Below are 18,228 nucleotides of genomic sequence, written 5' to 3'. Positions count from 1 at the left end.
TGATCCGACCAATAGCAAATACATGACACCTGTTTCATTCATAGACTGATAGAGAGTTTTCAATGTTCTTTCAAACTGAAGTGTTAATATAAACAAAGTCAACTATAACAGATTCTGTATTTCCCATACAAGGAATAACCATTACAGAATCACTGAATTATATTTAACATTCAATCCATACTCTGAAATATACTTTAGGCCTAGATTTAATAATAGAGTAAAAATAATTGATCCTAAATGTCATACTGCTAATAAAGCTAGTGATAAAGCTAGGCTGAGTTTAACGAAACCTTCTTAAGCCTGTACAAGTTTTTTAAGCTGCACCTTAATGTTCTTACACTGTAAAAAAAAATTGCCGTTAAATAACAGTAATTTTCTGGCAGCAGGGGCGCCAGTAAAGTACTGTTAATTTACAGCTCTTAACCATTAATTTACCACTCTTATTTTTTAACAGTATTTTACCGTAAATTCTACCATGGAAATTAACTCCACTCCCACTGCTTCAAACAGTTCGAGTTTTTAAAACTAGCATTCCTACGATGTTAGCACTATGAACTTATTTCATTTGAGTCCACTGAGAAGGAATATTTCTTAATATAACGATGCAAACACTTAATGTGCAGTAATAAAGTAACTAAATACATGACTTTTACTCAAATCACTGCAGCTCATTGTCAGCTATACCACACATGTATATGCTGAAGTACTTAACGCAGAGATCATCACTGTATCAGCGACTCCACATTTACTGCCTTTATATAAAGCAGCAGAAAATCAGAAATTGTGGCTCATCATTGACTGAAGCACAGGCTCTACTCTCCAGCACAATGGTGAACAACAAAACTACATTAAACTAAACGATTTCTCTTGTGCAAACACACATTAATACAGTCAAGTTCAGTATTTACTCTCATTATCAGTGTATGACTTTGCCTAGTTTTTTTTCTATGGATGTTCACAAATATTTTAGTTAAATTAATTTTTTTTCATTTGGTAAATCTGACGTTTACATTTTACAGTATATTACTGTTTTTCCTTGACTTAACGGCAACAAACTGTAGAAAAACACTTTTTTTGCTGGCAACCATTAATTTACGGCAAGAAACAGTTGAAAAACAGTTTTTTACTGGCAGCAGGGGCGCCAGTAAATAACTGTTTTTCTACAGTTTGTTTCCTGTAAATTAATTACAGTTTATTACTGTTAAATTATGTTTCATGCTGTTTTTTCTTCATCTTAAATCTTTAACCCTTTAAACCCCACAAGAAAATCCTCAGTTTTAAATGAACACTTATAATGTGTGCACACTACAGAGTGTTAGAGTAACACCGAATCAGTGAAGTTAATAAGATAATTATGTGATTAATTGATGATTGAGCATTAGTGTAGTGATAAACACCTGCAGAATCACTGAAGGAAAGAGAAACACAAGATCTACAAATGACTTCAGCCACAGCCTTAGATGAAATCAACTGAATAAAAGAATACATCAAATCTCTCAAGATCTGATTAAACAACTATTAAAACAGCTTCACCAGATTCACATTACTAACCAGACTGACTTTATTTCTGTCAGATGTCTACAGAAGAACTTATGGAGAGTTAAATAGGTTTAGATGTTTTTTTCACTACCATGATGGAGATCAGTGTTTACTTTAGTTGGGCTCTTGAACATGACTTTTCAACAACTAAGGTTTTTTTTAACATGCTGTAACAATGCGTCTTTGGAACTTGTTATAGCAAAACAAAAGTACACAGAAGAAAAAAAAAATCTGATATTTTGTTTATATATTGACAAGAACAAACACTATTATTTCTGATCTAATCCCGTGTCTCTTCTCTTATTGAATATTGATATTACAGCATAAGAATGAACACTTCTGAGCCATAAGTTATAAAAGACTGTTAAGAAAATTTCACTCATAATAAAAAAAAAACCTTTGCTGAAATTTAGACAGAAACATCAAGAATCAGCGTATGAATCACAACAATGGTGACAATCCACAAAATAAATGAACAGATCAGCTCTGACCATCACAACACATGCTACTAAAACTTAAAACAAATGCAAAATTATAATCACATAAGAATTCAAGAAAATAAGTGAACAATTCAGGGGCATAATTTATTCATGCCGCAATGCATGCTGGGAGTCATGGATGAGTTTTATCCTGTGCTGGTACCCAGCATGCATTGCATCATAAACCTTTTGATTGTCACCATTGTTGAGATTAATATGCTGATTGTTGATGTCTCTCTTTCAGTGTTGTGAGGACTGCTGCCCGAAATATTTAAAGCTCAAAATTTCATTAAATCCATATCCAGATAATCACATAACCGTTCAATCTTATAAAATTGAAGAAACAAACAAAAGAAAAGTGTTATTCACTCATATATTTCAACACCAAATTATGAATTGACTATTATAGCAACAAGTCAGTCTAGTAGATCATGCTTGACAGAAACCGTCATAGTCACTTGACCATGAAGATTAATATTGCTGTAACAGATGTATCATAAAGATACAAATATAACAATGAAACAAAAGTTGAAGTACAAAAGTCAATGGTCAGGAGCCCAACTAAAGCAAACACTGATCTCCACAATGGTGACGTCAGACGAAACAGTAACATTATCATCTAAATCTCTGTAATTCTCAATAAGATTTTTTGATCTCTGTTCTCTGATCTGATAGAAATAAAGTCAGTCCGGTTAGTAATGAGTGAAGTTGATAAAGCTGTTTGTTGATTGTTGAAATCTTCAGTTGATTTCATCTAAAGCTGTGGCTGAAGTCAGTTGTATTTCTTGTGTTTGTCTTGTTTCTTTTTTCTTCAGTGATTCTACTCGTTAACAGCAGCTGTTGATCATTGTCTGAATTCACTAATTAGTTTTCATTCTCTCTGTTAGGTGGACTATATTAGTAAACTCATGTGGAATAGTGAATGAGGGTGTAGGGTGTGATTTGAAACACAGCCGCTGAGTGTCGACTTTGAACGTTGTTAATTTACGATATATAGCAGCAGGCTACTTCTCGAAAACGATGAATATTACCCAGAATGCACTGTTTTACTGAAAAACAGTATGTTACTGTCGAAATTTGGCCGTTTTTTTACAGCGATTTTTAACAGTGTAGTTAAATATACCGTGACCGTCTGTAAGTCATACTTTCGTAAGGTTCGTCCGGCACTCTAGCTAAACCTTATCACTGTTTACAGATCATAGTTCATTTAATTCTGAAGTTTTAATGCACCCAGGAGGGTAATCATGCAAATCATTTAAAATTGTCGTTAAACTTATGGTTGTTAGCTTTTTTATTATAGCTTATTAGCCAGATATTGCCTATATCAGCAGTAAAGGCTTAGGAGTTTATTTGAAGCAATGATTGTGGTGATGGGGAGTTTGGTCAAACAATGCAATAGAGCGAATTGCTTTGCCAAATCAAAGGCGACCGAGGTGCTCCGGGAATATATTTTTTCTTTCTCGGAAGACCCTGACGTGATGTGTTGCAAAGCGAAAGTAAAACTTAAAAACAAGTTTGTTGCTCTAACAGGAAAGAGTTCCGTGACTTTATTTAAAATACACAACACTTCTTTTATAAAGAACACCGCTTACACACATCAGCGCCTGTACAGAATGAATGATCAATTATCGAAGTACTGATATCAACCAATTCAGCACCACTGCCATGGACAGCACCTCGTAACATCGCACAGGACAGCAACATAGTGCTGGCCCAGATCCGGCCCACATCTGGCCCGTGTGAAATCTTCGCGGAAATATATTGTTCTATTAAACAAATATAAAAATAAAATACAATTTCGTTTGCTTTGCTCGGTGAATATTTCAACGTGCTCCTGATTTCGTGAACTAGATATTTCATTTAGTCTCGGGTCTCATAGAGTTTATGTAGAGGTGTAAATCAGCGTGGTCGTAGTTATAGCACAGTGGTGTAGAACCAGACAATAACTAATGCTTTACTTCTAGTGTTTATAAAGCAGGGTAAGAGGGAAATGTCAGACTTTTCAAGAAATTTTTGTAAAGTTGATTCAAACAACAAACAATCCAACACGCAGAAAAGCATATATGGAGCTTTATGAAGCATCAAAATCATCAATGAAAATAAAGATTGTATTAAACTGGCCAATTTCAAGCCAGCATTTCCACGATTTTTTCATACTTTATTAAATGACATTAATATTCCAGAAACTTTTGAAAATTTAAATCAAGAAGAATCATTGCTGAGAAATGCATTACAGACGGTTTCATAATCCGAAATTAAATATTGAAATTGTATCAAAAGTGCATTAGTGGACTTCAGGGAAACACAGAGCAAGACGCGTCGGGATGATCCACTGCCTTTTAGCTCCGCCTACTGGCGCGTCACGGTACTGGACGTGTAGCATTGAAATCACTTCAATCTACATCTTATTGAAACGTGTTTCTCCTGTCAGTGGCAGCTGTCATTTTGTCTGTACATGCATACGTGATTGCTTCATTAATCGAATAGTTTGCTTATGATTTTAACCCGCCATTTTATTTATGACGTTAACTTTGAATGTCGATCTATCCATTCACTGTAAAGTGCATCATGTGCATGTTGATTTGCATTTGATTCATCTTATTATGTGGTATTTAGTGATTAACATGTTTGGTCATTTTAATAAATCAATAAACAAATAGGCTAAATAAATAAATTTGAGCAAAGATTAAACATGTTCATTATAATTTGAACTAAAACTAATTCTTCATTGAAATAAAGTGAATTTACATGTCAAGTGTTCTGTGACTTCTGTCAACACTGGAGTAAAGGCACAAATTCATAAACATAGCCTATTGAAGGATGTCCCATTATGAACACCATAGTTAATAAGAGTGTGAGAGAGTGTAACCCTGGTGTGATAATAATCCCCGAAATGTTTACTTCACTGTGTTTTTCCTCAAAATGGAGGGCGTTCAAGTGCACTCTTCATGCTCTCAAGTCGTGGCCTAATAGTCAGATGACTTTCCCCATCATTCTAGTGATGAGTCGTTCATTTTGAAGAAATCTTTTGAAATCAGTAGATCTCAAAACTGTTATATTCATTTCTGAAAGAAAAAAAGATAAAAGTTATATGCACTGTTAACAGTTTAGTACTGGCTTTGAATATTAACTTTTAGTTAGTTATTTTGGTTTTGCTTTTTTATGATAAGAATGTATGTACTCTCAGAAAATTAGGTGCAAAAGTCACTGGGTTGATACCTTCTGGAAATAACACAACTTAATTTACCTCTACTCTAGTAAATTAAAGTTACATAATACTACCTCACGTGCATATGTTAGTAATATTAATGGTAGTCTACATATTTGCACCGTTTATTTATTTATTTTTCCCAGTGTGGGGCTGTCACGTGACGTGAGTAACGCAGTCAGGAGGACAACCACATGACAACCGAGTGGTGGACTAATGCCTTCTGTTTCTCATAAATCTATCAAGACTGTATTATTACGATTTTGAAGTTCGTATCATGGGATCCAGGTTTGGACAAATGGGCATACGTATGACCGTTATGGGAATTGTGTTTCTTCCTTTTCAGGGACTTATCTGAGGTATATGTGTGTTTACATGGTAGACAGGGTTCGAGACAAGGCTAAAACAATCAAATCTACACACAAAGTGCATTTCAAAACTCAAATGGGTCATATAGGTTATAACCGCATCTTCGGCTTCACTTGAGGACTCGTGACTGTTAAATACAATGTAAATAGTTTTCACCACTGGAGGGCGCAAGAGACAGCAAGATGCAAAAACAAGTAAGCTACGTTTATGACCTTGCATGAAGTGCAATTGGAGGACTTTTTAGGCTTTTTGGCACAATTTGCGTTCAGGAACTGAGAATATATATATATATATATATATATATATATATATATATATATATATATATATATAATACTTATTATTTTTTAAGACTTACATTACCCATAACATTTATCAACTTGTGCTTTTTAAATAAAGTAGCCCATATTTTACATCTTTTCCAAATTAAATACACATTTTATTTAATTTTTTTTCATTGCTGAATTACGCATTATAAGTTTAAAGTAAACCATATATAGAATTAACAAATGTAAATATAATAAATATAATCTAAACATTAATAAAGTGTAATAAAATAAGTCTTTGCTGGCTTTGGTTTTAAATTTGAACATTTTAACCTTCCTAAGAATTGTTTGTCATCAACACGAATGCAGTTTCACTTCAGCAGGTGTGAGCAAAAAAAAAAAAAAAAAAAAAAAGAGGAAGAAAGAGAGCCCTGAATACACAGATGCTCTCGAATAGATCTATTTTTGACCTTCTAAAATTCCTCTGAGAGTACTTAGTCAAATTAAACACTTGCCCAGCATATTTGCATAAAGCAATGTTTCTTAGACATTAAAAGGACTGTGAAGATTTAATGCAACACTCCGAATTCTCAGTTTAGTTTGAATATGCCACAAAATGTAATTAAAAGAAACTTAAGTATATTAATGAGCATGCAACATGTTAAGAAGATATTGTTAAATTTGTATCACATCACAGAATAAACAATGTTTATAAAATGTGCATTTTACAACATGCAAAATTGTTTTTAATTCTTTGCAGCTCATCATGCTTGCTAGAAACTGCACTTGTTGTTCAGTTTATTACTGTTTGGTTATTATTAAGAAAAAAAAAAAGATCCTTGAGTGCTTGACAGTTTGCAGCTGCTGAATGTGAGAAGTTCGTCTGCTCTTGTGGATCCCCAGAATCCCCAGAGATGAAGTATTTAAATATAACACCCGAAAACCAAGAGTGTGAAACACATTGCAATGCACATTTGCATTACCATAAATTGTAGCTTTTCTAGGAATTTGAGTACAGTCTTAAAATAACAAAACAACATCTTCAAAATATTCCAAAGGTGTTAAAAAGCTTTACTTTATTAATCTGATTGATTTATCAATTCATCAGAAATCTACAGATGTGTTTGCCCTCATACTTTCAGATATGCAGCAAACACATCAAGACTGAGGTCATATTCTTATAATATTCTCACATTTTAGTATCTCCTTATGGATATCTATAATAATATCACAGGAATATCTACTGAAAATGCAAGATTATGTAATTTGTAGTTAGAGGCTGATTTAATATTAAAAAGAGTAAAATCTCATTTTGACAGAGATTTAATAAGACTTTATTGATATGTGTACATATTTGTCAGTGTCTTCACAAATGGGTGCACAGAGGCAAATTATGTAGTTTCAACATCTCAGAAAGCCAATATGTTTTTCAGACAAAAGCACAGAAATACATGAATGGACAGAACAAAAGATAGATAGAGATGAAGTGATTATTCTCCTTTTTTGGTTCCTAAATACATTCGACCAACATTTAATTACTGTCACAGAACAAATAAGAAACCTTGGGGTCTTCACAAGTTCTTTTAACAAATCATCACTGCTTCACCTGGGAAAAAATATATAGTTAAATACACATTAAAGACATAATACAATCTAAATTGAAGCAGGCATATAACATTAAGAACAAGCAGTAAAAGTTACAAAAGGTGTCATCTTACTTAAAATGCTCTGCAGGATATTTGATAATATTTGTATTACCTTGAAGAAGCTGAGCACAGCGCTGTAGGTCAGAGAGAAGAGGAAGAGAAAGATGAATGAGGTGGCAGTGGACCAGAGACTTCTGAACTCATCCTCCTCAAGAACATCTTTATTGCAGTCCAGAGCAAAGCCTGTGTCTGGCTCAGGCGTCTCACCTAAAAAAGAAAACACATGTACAGGAGACATATGTATGGTAAGCACATGATGCAACACATACTGTAAATGAGAACATAAATAATACATCCTGAATGTAAAATATTATTAGACATCTAGTTAGTAACACTTAACACATGTGACACATGTGAGTAACACTGCATACGTGTACTCACATACATTCATTTGCACACACAACTGAGTGTATACTGAAGAGACAAACATACAGTTATAGTCCTGTCTGTTAGACATTGATAGTGCACTTTATAAAAAAATTACAAATTTATATTATTACATTTATAGTATGCTTCTCAATTAACCTATTATGTTCAACTGGCATAATAATATATATTCTAATAAAAAAATAAATAAAAAAACGGTGGCAGAGAGAGAAGCACACCAAGTTTCTGATTAGAAAAACAATGTGAGAGCTGGACTAAATCATGCAAACAAATATTTATTGCTTGTAAAACAACACAAAAATGACATGTAATATTATAGACTAACAGCAGTACAGTAAGCACAGAACAAGACATAAAGAAGCTCTATGATATCGTTCTGACAATGTTTTTATGTAACCATATTTACTTAGATGCAACATGTAAGTAAATATCAAATTAAACATTTAGTCTTGAGTGTAATTTGACTTTGATGTTTGAACAATGCAGTAAAGTGATACAGACATACAGACAGAAATATGCACAAAAAACACTGAAGATACTTTACATAATCTGATGAGAGAGCAACATGACATAAGCACTGGAAAACTAAACAGCAGATGAACAATGACAGTTTGGGAACGCTTGCACATTAATCACATGAAACTTCTCCCTGTTTACTTTTGCTTGTTGACACTTGTAATGGAGAACTTCCATTGTCTATGTAGGCATGAATGACTGCACAGGTGATGGTGGTTTTGGGATCATCATACTCTTCTTTTGTCATTGTTAGGATGCTGAAAACAGACGTTGAGTCCTTTTGATGGGTGGCAGCACTGGTTGTGCCCTCTTTGTAAGGACCATTACCCACTTTCCACATTACATAGACATCACCGAGTTTAGGGCTGGTGACCTCACACACATGAGAGAAATGATTTCTGTTATTATAATCAGGTCTGTAAATGTGAACAGTGGGATCCTGTCCACCTGAATTGGAGAAAATGATAACAACTAATCAAACATCAGTGATATTGCAAAATAGTGGAAAAAAATTAATAGTGTACAGAGACAGTTAAAGATCTTACACAGCAAAAAAGCATCCCATAGTCTTTAAGCATTCTCTCATTTTAGCCAGACAATACAATTGTCAAATTTTTCAGCATCGACGAATACAGATTCATAACCTTCATGCTTTAAAATGGTGACTTACCTCCTTTATTAAAATGGATCACCTCTTTGATTTTTTTTTCAGAGATGGTGCAGGTGACCTTTTCACCATCAAACCATTTTTTTTTATCAACAGTGACTTTGTGTTTTTTTATAAACTGTGAAATATCTTTGGAAAACTTGACTTCTCCTGGTGTCACAGCTGCATTCATGTCACATGACACTGCAGCACCTTTCACTGCATTCTCTACATCTCCAGAAACAACAGCTTCCAAGACAACTCTCTTGTTTACAAATAGTTCACTTTGAATAGGTGGCTTCAGTGTCATTGCAAATTGAGCTACAAGGGAGTAAGAAAGTAGATATGATTTAATTTGAAATAATATGAATAAAGAAACAAAAAAATAGAAACATTTCTAATTTCAAAACATTCACAGTTCACAATGGAAAACATACCTGCATATTCGGCCTCTACTTCTTCATTTCGAGCCTTGTGCACGAACTTACACTTAACTTTGCTCTCTGATTTCTTCCACTCTTCGGCTTTGATTTGCAAAATGCTCGTGGCACTATATTCGGTTACCAAGCCATTCTTCTCACTTTTTTCATATTTGTCTATCACATTTGTCACCTTCTGACCATTCAGAGACCACTCAAACGTGTATGTTTTAGGCGAAAACCGTCGGGCTAAACACGTGAAGGTTGCTGTTTCATTTTCTAACTCCGTTTTTGTAGGTACTGTTAAGTACACGGTTGCACGTTGATCTGGAGGTGGGGCTGGCAACATACAGGAGAAAGCAGAGGGGACATGAAAAGCAAAAGAAAATAGTGCAACTTTTAAAGCAAGCCCATAAGATGCACTTGTGGTTAAGTTTGAACGTCAGTGATAAATGTTGTATAATTATATTTAATGAAAAATTGTGTTTTTGTTCTGTCACTGTAATGTTGCACTGCGGAGCTTCTGTCACGAAAACAAATTCCTCGTATGTGTGAACATACCTGGCAATAAAGCTCATTCTGATTCTGATTCAGGGAAACTTCTCATATGTAATTGTATTACCTTAGGTATTTCTGAAAGCCTCGGGGCATTTAATTGATTAAAGAAATTGTGTAACCCAAAATGTGTTTTTCTGTTCTAGCTTTTTTAGACTAGCTATATTTGTGGCCTTGCTGTTCTCAGCTGGTGTACACATTGACTGACATCAGACTTTGATATAGGACAACTGCTTGACATAACGGCAGGTTTACTGGTTAAACCAAAGAGTGTGCTAAAATTTCCAATCAAACTTCAGCCTCCACAAAGACACAACAACATAATCTTAATCCAACAGCAAGATAGCCTAGACAGACACATTAAGTAGCTAATGTAAAATGTTAGACATTAAAATAATAATAATAATAATAATAATAAACATTTACTTACATGGTACAGCAATTTCAGTTTCTATTTTTCCTTTAGAATTTGAAGCTTCGCACTTGTATGGTTTTTGGGAATCCAAATCGCTTTTTACGCGCATATGGCTGATTTTGGTGTATTGTCCACCACTCCCGAATGCTGGATACTGCACGATGTCACTCAGCTCCTTCTGAGTATTATCCGTCCATTTAAAAGTAAGCGAGTCCTCAGGTGCGAAACCTCTTGCCATGCAGCCAACGGTGACATACCCAGAAGTATCAGGAGTACACTGGGACATGGCGAAGATTGACTTTGGTGCAGATGATTCGGCTGTAGAGACAATACATCGTTCTCAGACAATATACATATGAACACTATTAGACCTATTAGACAGCTAGACTATTTCAAATGAATGACTGGAAGGATTGATTAAACGAATAAAATATAACAAATATTCAATTGAATAAAAATAAAACAAAACAAAACGATGGCGATTAACTGGATTTAAGCAAGAAGAAAGACATCGCTATCGAAGACTTTGCTTCGATGTCCCGATCATCCTGTGGCTTTGCAGATCATCTGATAATATGTCGTGGCGCGCTAGTGCCGCACGGTTCGGTTGGGCTCGGGCGCGGTGCGCATGCAGTTTGCGCGCTAATCGCCCGGAGCGCGGAACAGATGCTATTTTGTGTCTTCTGACATCATTACGACCGAATATAATCGCGCTCGGACTCGGTTCAAGGCAACCGTGCCTAGTGTGAGTACACGCTTAGTATGTAAGGCTACTACATGGATATTAAATATTGATTGGAGGTCAGAGAGCACAGATTGAGAGCACAAACAGTTGTTAGTGATGCTGAGTGCTTGATTGACCAAATATAATCCTATTATAATCGTATTATAAAATATCTCGTCGAGTCGCATAATAAAACACAAAATCTTGCGGATTAGGTGATTGGTTTTTTTTATTTTGTTTTTTTTGGATGCTGTAATAAATAAAGTGTTAAAGACTATATCTAAACTTATTTATTACTGAAAATTTTTACTGCATGATTACTTTTCAGTTCGTTTCTAATGAATCAGTTCACATAATGTACGCAGTGTGTATGTTAAAGCAAACAAATATAACACTTTAGTATAGGAAACAATTCTCACTGTTAACTAGTTGTTTATTATCAAGCCAATTATTAACATATTGGCCATTTATTAGTAGTCGACTTGTAAAGCATGTATTCTGCATGATGATATTAGCCTACATATCTTAACCCGACCCAATACCCAGCCTTGACCACTATCATACTAACTATTAATAAGCAGAAAATTATGAGTATAATTAAGGCACAAGTCGTAGTAAATAGTGGTAACACTTTAGAATATGGAACACTTATTTGCTATTAACTACGACTTTTTCCTCAATAAATTTGCTTTCCCTCAATACATTCAGTAAGGTAGTTGTTGAATTTAGAAACTGGGTAGGAATGAATAAGGTCATGCAGAATAAGGCATTAACACATGTTTAATTAGTACTAATAAATGGCTAATAATATTCTAGTTATATGCATGCTAATAATTTAAGAGACCCTAAAATAAAATGTTACCTTGAGGTTTTCTTAATATCGATAATTGAACCTTAAAATGGCTCAAACGAACAAATGAAAACAACCCCAACCTTTCGAGAATTAATTAATTATATATATATATATATATATATATATATATATATATATATATATATATATATATATATACACACACACACACACACACACACACATATTGAACTTAGGAATAATTCGGAAAAGAATAATAAGCCTAAATCAATTAGTCATTATTTATTAAACAACTGTTGGGTATCGACCTATTTAGAACTGAATTTTTATTTTAGAAATTGTATTGTCTTAGTAATAGCGGAATTCCATTTATTATTTTAAAATATAACATGTATTGGCCATAGCAGTGGTAAAAGCTTAAACGCACGAGACACGCTGCAGTCTAGTTACTAAGTTAGCCTATATATAGCTGTTTTCAGCTTACAATAGTTGCACAAATTGACAACGCTTGCAATAAAAATGAACAGTTAAAGCAGTCGTTTAACAATGCTGTTATTGACTCGTTTTTTAGTAGCTATACAAAGAAATATTATAAATGCATGTAGCCATAGTCTTTAACATTTTCTAATGGAATGACATTCATTTGGCAACAATCAATTGAAAACTCTTAAGATATAATCAGAAAACTGTAAATAATAACACATAGACCTACACGTTACATTCTGTCTTATTTTACGATAGGCTACAACTTTCCTGGCAATTAATAATAAAATCTTACTGTTTGTTACGGTGACTTTGGTGCCGCTTCCCCAGTAGTCGAAAGCCCAGTTACACGATATTCGTTTAATGTTACAGCGCAGTATAAAAATGCAACTCAAAAATACCCATGATCTGTTAAACGACCTGCAGCCGATTAGTTGTTTTATCTGAATGCGTGTAGGCTACACATCAAAACATGTCAAATGTAATTAATGTGAATCTTTGCGTTTCTAGTGAAACTCATGACATGTCCTGACTTTGATTGTCCGCATCTTATAGGCTAAATAGACATTTAGATGCTGCTTATATATAAAAACCTTTTTTCTTTTTTCTTTTTTTCTTTTTCTGACAAATTAGCCTACCTATTACAATTTTCGTACTTAGATCAGATTTTGTTTTAATAGGGTTTTCTTACCTGAAGAGACAGTGACCTTGGTTCCTTTCCCCCAGTAGCCAAAAGCATTGTCACACTGACAGTTTTAGACATGGATATTGTACAAAAATAGCTATTATGTACGCTCGTGCGGCAAGTCACTTTTATTTATTTTCCTACGCCACAAATTGAACTATTTATCCTTTTAATTTAGTCTAACTTTCATTCTTGTAAAACGGACATTTAGTTGTGCTATTATATTTAAAACAACTGTCAGCGCTTATTAAAGATTTAATTTGACTTCTTACCAGATGTCACTCTGACCGAAGTGCCTTTCCCCCAGTAGTCAAAGGCAGCGTAGTCACAGTGATACTTTTAATTTCTTCAGCGCACAAAAACACTAACGATTTATACATATATCAGCAAACCCAGCTACAATGATTTTTATTTTATAATTAAATGCAACATTGTCCATGACTTTTCTTTCTGTCTCTTTTTTTTAAACGAGTGGACTAAATAGTCTGCTACTAAACATGCATTATTTTTTTCATGCATTATTTTATTTTTGTTATTTTTTGTAGTTCGGCTCTAACTAAACAAAAATCGAATGTCTTACCTGATGTTACGGTCACCTTTGTTCCCTTTCCCCAGTAGTCAAAAGCACCGTCACAACGAGAAGATTTACGATAAGAGCCATACCATAACCCTATAGTATATTTACACTGTCTTGCCATTGGCCTCCATTTTTTTCAAAGCGACTAGTTTTGACACATTTTAGTGCGCACTTCCTTGTTCCTAGCCTAACTACGTTTACCGACGTCCCCTTTCCACTATTTGCAAAGACAAACATTTTAAATATGGCTGCATGTTATTTTGTTGCAATAAAAATACATGATCTTCAAAACTGTATAAAAATGGAATAACAGAAAGTATGGACAATATCTTACCTGATGAAACGGTGACTTTGGTCCCTTTTCCCCAGTAGTCAAAGTAGTAGACACAGTGACTGGTGCCTTTGAGCTACTAACTAAAAATCCACAAGAAGAAGCAATGTTCATGTGATCAAACCTCAAAGCCAACATTTGCTATTTTACCTTTCTTTTAAATGGATTCAGTGAAAATTGTATACACAAGTGTCCAAAACTATCCAAAACATGAAGACACTGATATTTAAAAGTCAAACCCAAACCCTTCCTGCATCTGCCCTACTAAAAAATAAAATAAAATAAAAAATAATAATAAATAAAATTCATTCAGTAATTCATTTATGCATAGGCCTACATACAGTCATGCCCACAAATATTGGCACCCTTGGCAAATATGATCAAAAAAAGGCTGTGAAAATTCATCTGCATTGTTAATCCTTTTGATTTTTTATTTTAAAAAATCACAAGAATGTATCCTTTCATTGGACAATAAGAATTTAACGGAGGGGAAATATCATTATGAAATTAATGTTTTTCTCAAATACTCGTTGGACACAATTATTGGCACCCCTAGAAATTCTTATGAGTAAAATATCTCTGAAGTATATTCCCATTCATATTCACAATTTTGAGCGCTCCAGCATTATAAACATGAAATTATCCAGCCATTGCTTCCTGTTTCACAGAAATATGAAGTGGAGGGAAAACAAAGCCCAAATGCCCTTAATCATCCATCACAATCAGAAAAACCAAAGAATATATTTCTGATGTGCAGCAAAAGATGATTGAGCTTCACAAATTGGTGAAGTGGCTTTAAGAAAAGAGCTAGAGCAGTGACAATTCCCATTTCCACCATCAGGACAATAACTAAGAATTTCCAATCAACATAAAATGTTACGAATCTGCCTGGAAGAGGACATGTGTCTATATCGTCCTAATGCATGGCGAGGAGGTCCGTTTGAGTGGCTAAAGACTCTCCAAGGATCACAGCTGGAGAATTGCAGAAAATAGTTGAGTTTCTGGTTCAGAAAACCTTTAAAAAAATGTCAAACAGAACCTACATCAACACATGTTGTTTGGGAGGGTTTCAAGAAAAATTCTCCTAGCTCATTGTTACGGCTGGCTCCCAAACCGCAACATAAAGGAGGCCAACAACAAATGCTTTAACAATAAACCAAATTTATTGTCAAACAATTAAACAAACAAAATAAACTGACGTCTAGGGGAAAAACAACACGCGCGTGTGGTTATTAAATAAACAAACAATATCTGACACTAACAATAACAATGAGAAAATGATATATATATGAGCAAAATATGTATTAAATAAAAGAATGGGAGAAATGAGAGAGAGAGTTCACTTGGAGGTGCACTGATCTTTATACTAATACTGATTGGGGATTGAATACACCTGTTGCCCAACTAACGTCTGCACTGTGTAGCAGAGCCAGCAGGGGGCAAACAGGCAGGCGTAACACCTCCCCCACAAAAAGTATTCCTCTAAGGAATACTAAAAAAAACATCAAAATTTCCACCGATGATCCCACTCCACTTGGTTCCGGATTCCTGCTTCCTGGGCCCTAGGAAACAGGATAGAAAGAGACAAGTAGAGGGAAAAGAAACAAAACAAAAAAAAATAAGGAGACAACAAAATATACAACCTTTATGTTCGGGATAGGGCATCGGCAATGACATTGTCACTGCCCCGGATGTGTTTAATGTCAAGGGAAAATGGTTGCAAGAAGAGACTCCACCGCATTATCCTCTGGTTACGATCTTTCATTCGGTGTAAAAACACCAAAGGATTATGGTCGGTATAAACCACAATCGGACTAGCAGATGATCCCAGGTAGACCTCAAAGTGTTGGATAGCCAGAACAAGAGCAAGCGCCTCCTTTTTCAACAATTCCCGTTTTATGGGGTTTAGTCTGTACGCATGCTGCTTAATCGGTAAAGCAGAACCCACATCAATGTCATGTTCGATCACTGTAGTACAACTAGGCACATCAGAGAACAAGTTGGGAAACGACTCGACCAACTGAAGAATGTCTTTCTTCTCAGACTGCGATAGATGTGGTAAATGATGGGCTAACTGTAGATACATCTCAGAATTATTCAATCGTCCTTCAATAACTCCTCGAGAAGGAAAGTGAACACCGTCATCTCCATCACAACTCAAAAAGGAACTCTTTGAAGAGGAAGTCCCCTCCCCAGTCAAATGTGAAGAACCATCTGGCACAGTAGTTACTAAACCCACCGAAGATGCAGGAGGAAAGTAAGGCTTTAAAAGATTTATATGGCAAACCTGCACTCCCTTGCGTCGTTCGGGGGTTTTCAAGAGATAATTCTGTCCAGAAAGGCACTTAAGAACTGGATAAGGACCTGCAAAACGGGCTTGAAAAGGGTTACTTGCAAGTGGCAACAAAGCTAATACTTGGTCTTCGACCTGAAATTTACGAGACACTGCTTGTTTGTTAAATAACCTCTCCATCTTACTCTGTGACTTCCCCAGTTTTCTCTGAGCAATTGCTCGAGCCTCATGCAGCCGATATCGAAAACCACTCACGAAATCCAAAACATTTTTGGAGGGTTCAGAAGGGATCCAGTTGTCAGCTAGAACAGCAGTTGGACCACGAACTTCATGACCAAACACCAAATCATTTGGACTGAATCCAATGCTCTCCTGAGTAACCTCTCTAACTCCCATAAGCAACCAAGGCAGCCCCTCCTCCCAATCAGACCCAAGCTCCACACAGTATGACCGTAGCAAGGACTTCAGGGTCTGATGAAATCTTTCAAGGGCCCCTTGACTCTGAGGGTGATAGGCACTGGAAATGTTATGACTGATTTTTAATTGTCGCAAAGCTTTAGCAAACTGACGGCTCATAAAATTAGAGCCCTGGTCAGACTGGATAACTCTAGGAATGCCAAATGTTGACATAAATGCAGTTAAAGCTTTGAGAATAGATTTGGTAGTGATGGACCTGACAGGATACGCAGCTGGATACCGGGTAGACAGACACATAACGGTAAGTAAATACAAATGACCGGTCTTTGATCTTGGTAGAGGACCTACGCAGTCAACTTGTAAATACTCAAATGGTTTTGAGATCGCTGGAATAGATTGGAGAGGAGCCACAGGGATTTTTTGGTTTGGCTTACCAGTGAGTTGACACACATGACAAGTTCTAACATACTTTGCTACGTCTCTTTTTAAACCAGGCCAAAAAAACCTGCGTTGCAACCGATCGTATGTTTTCCTCACTCCCATATGTCCAGCCATTCTATCATGAGCTAACCTGACCACAGACTGCCTGAATTTAAGAGGGACTACTACCTGCACATAAACTTTAGTAATGGGTTCAGATTCACTGACCCACCGTCTAAGCAACATCCCATCTTTCAGAAAGTAACAAGAGGGTAGCTGGGTCTCAATATCTCTCTCGATACAAACCATTGAGAACAAAGGTTTAAGAGTAACATCAGCTAACTGTTCTTGAATCAAGTTCTCTCGAGAGACATGAAAAATAGAGGATAAAAGATCCTCTGATACTCCCTTCTCCCGGGATACAAACTCCTCAGAAAATAAATCGGATGAATCTGAAATCATGTCTTTTGTCAAGGACATACCAAGTGGTTCACCTTCGACTGTCCCATCATCGACCTGATCTGATGGAACAAACGCACCCCCATCTACATCATCCTCAGAATGAACAGGTAACGGTTTCTCCATGGTTACCTCACTGTCAAGATGTAAAGAAACTTCACCCAGCTGGTCAGCTTTAAGTTGTTTTCCTCTGGCTCGGGTGACAGCACAGGAAGGAAACACATGGGGAAATTTCCAACCACATTCATCAGGAACATCTGCAGACACAGGCGAGGAGACTACAACAGTAGATGGTACAGGTTTTGATGTTCCCCAGACATTTCCCTGAGCAAGATCATTTCCCAGGATAAAAGAAACACCAGGCACAGGAAGGGAAGATCGTACTCCAACAATAACATCACCAGTTACCAGATCAGATGTAAGATGTACCTTATGTAAGGGGACTTTTAAAAAGGTCATTTCTATTCCCCTAATCAATACATCCCTCCCGGTTGCAGTCTGACCTGAGAGTGGAAGAACT

General features: G+C 35.6%; 2 gene segments (V, D, J or C); both read right to left on the bottom strand.

The window, feature by feature from the left end:
- Window positions 1-7,171: 7,171 nt before the first annotated feature.
- Window positions 7,172-18,228, bottom strand: part of LOC127952940 (Ig mu chain C region membrane-bound form-like) — a 210,593-nt gene continuing 199,536 nt past the window's right edge. The window contains 2 exon segments of the C gene segment in view: window positions 7,172-7,467; window positions 7,620-7,774. Coding sequence covers window positions 7,456-7,467; window positions 7,620-7,774 — 167 coding nt within the window.
- LOC127952942 (Ig mu chain C region membrane-bound form-like) overlaps window positions 8,214-18,228 on the bottom strand; it is a 371,759-nt gene continuing 361,744 nt past the window's right edge. Inside the window, 5 exon segments of the C gene segment in view lie at window positions 8,214-8,917; window positions 9,141-9,437; window positions 9,554-9,874; window positions 10,521-10,823; window positions 13,792-13,842. Coding sequence covers window positions 8,583-8,917; window positions 9,141-9,437; window positions 9,554-9,874; window positions 10,521-10,823; window positions 13,792-13,842 — 1,307 coding nt within the window.

This window comes from Carassius gibelio, chromosome B3 (genome assembly GCF_023724105.1).
Source record: "Carassius gibelio isolate Cgi1373 ecotype wild population from Czech Republic chromosome B3, carGib1.2-hapl.c, whole genome shotgun sequence".
Classification (NCBI taxonomy): Eukaryota; Metazoa; Chordata; class Actinopteri; order Cypriniformes; family Cyprinidae; genus Carassius; species Carassius gibelio.
Note: the sequence above shows the minus strand (reverse complement) of the source record. Positions and strands in the feature narration are given on the sequence as shown.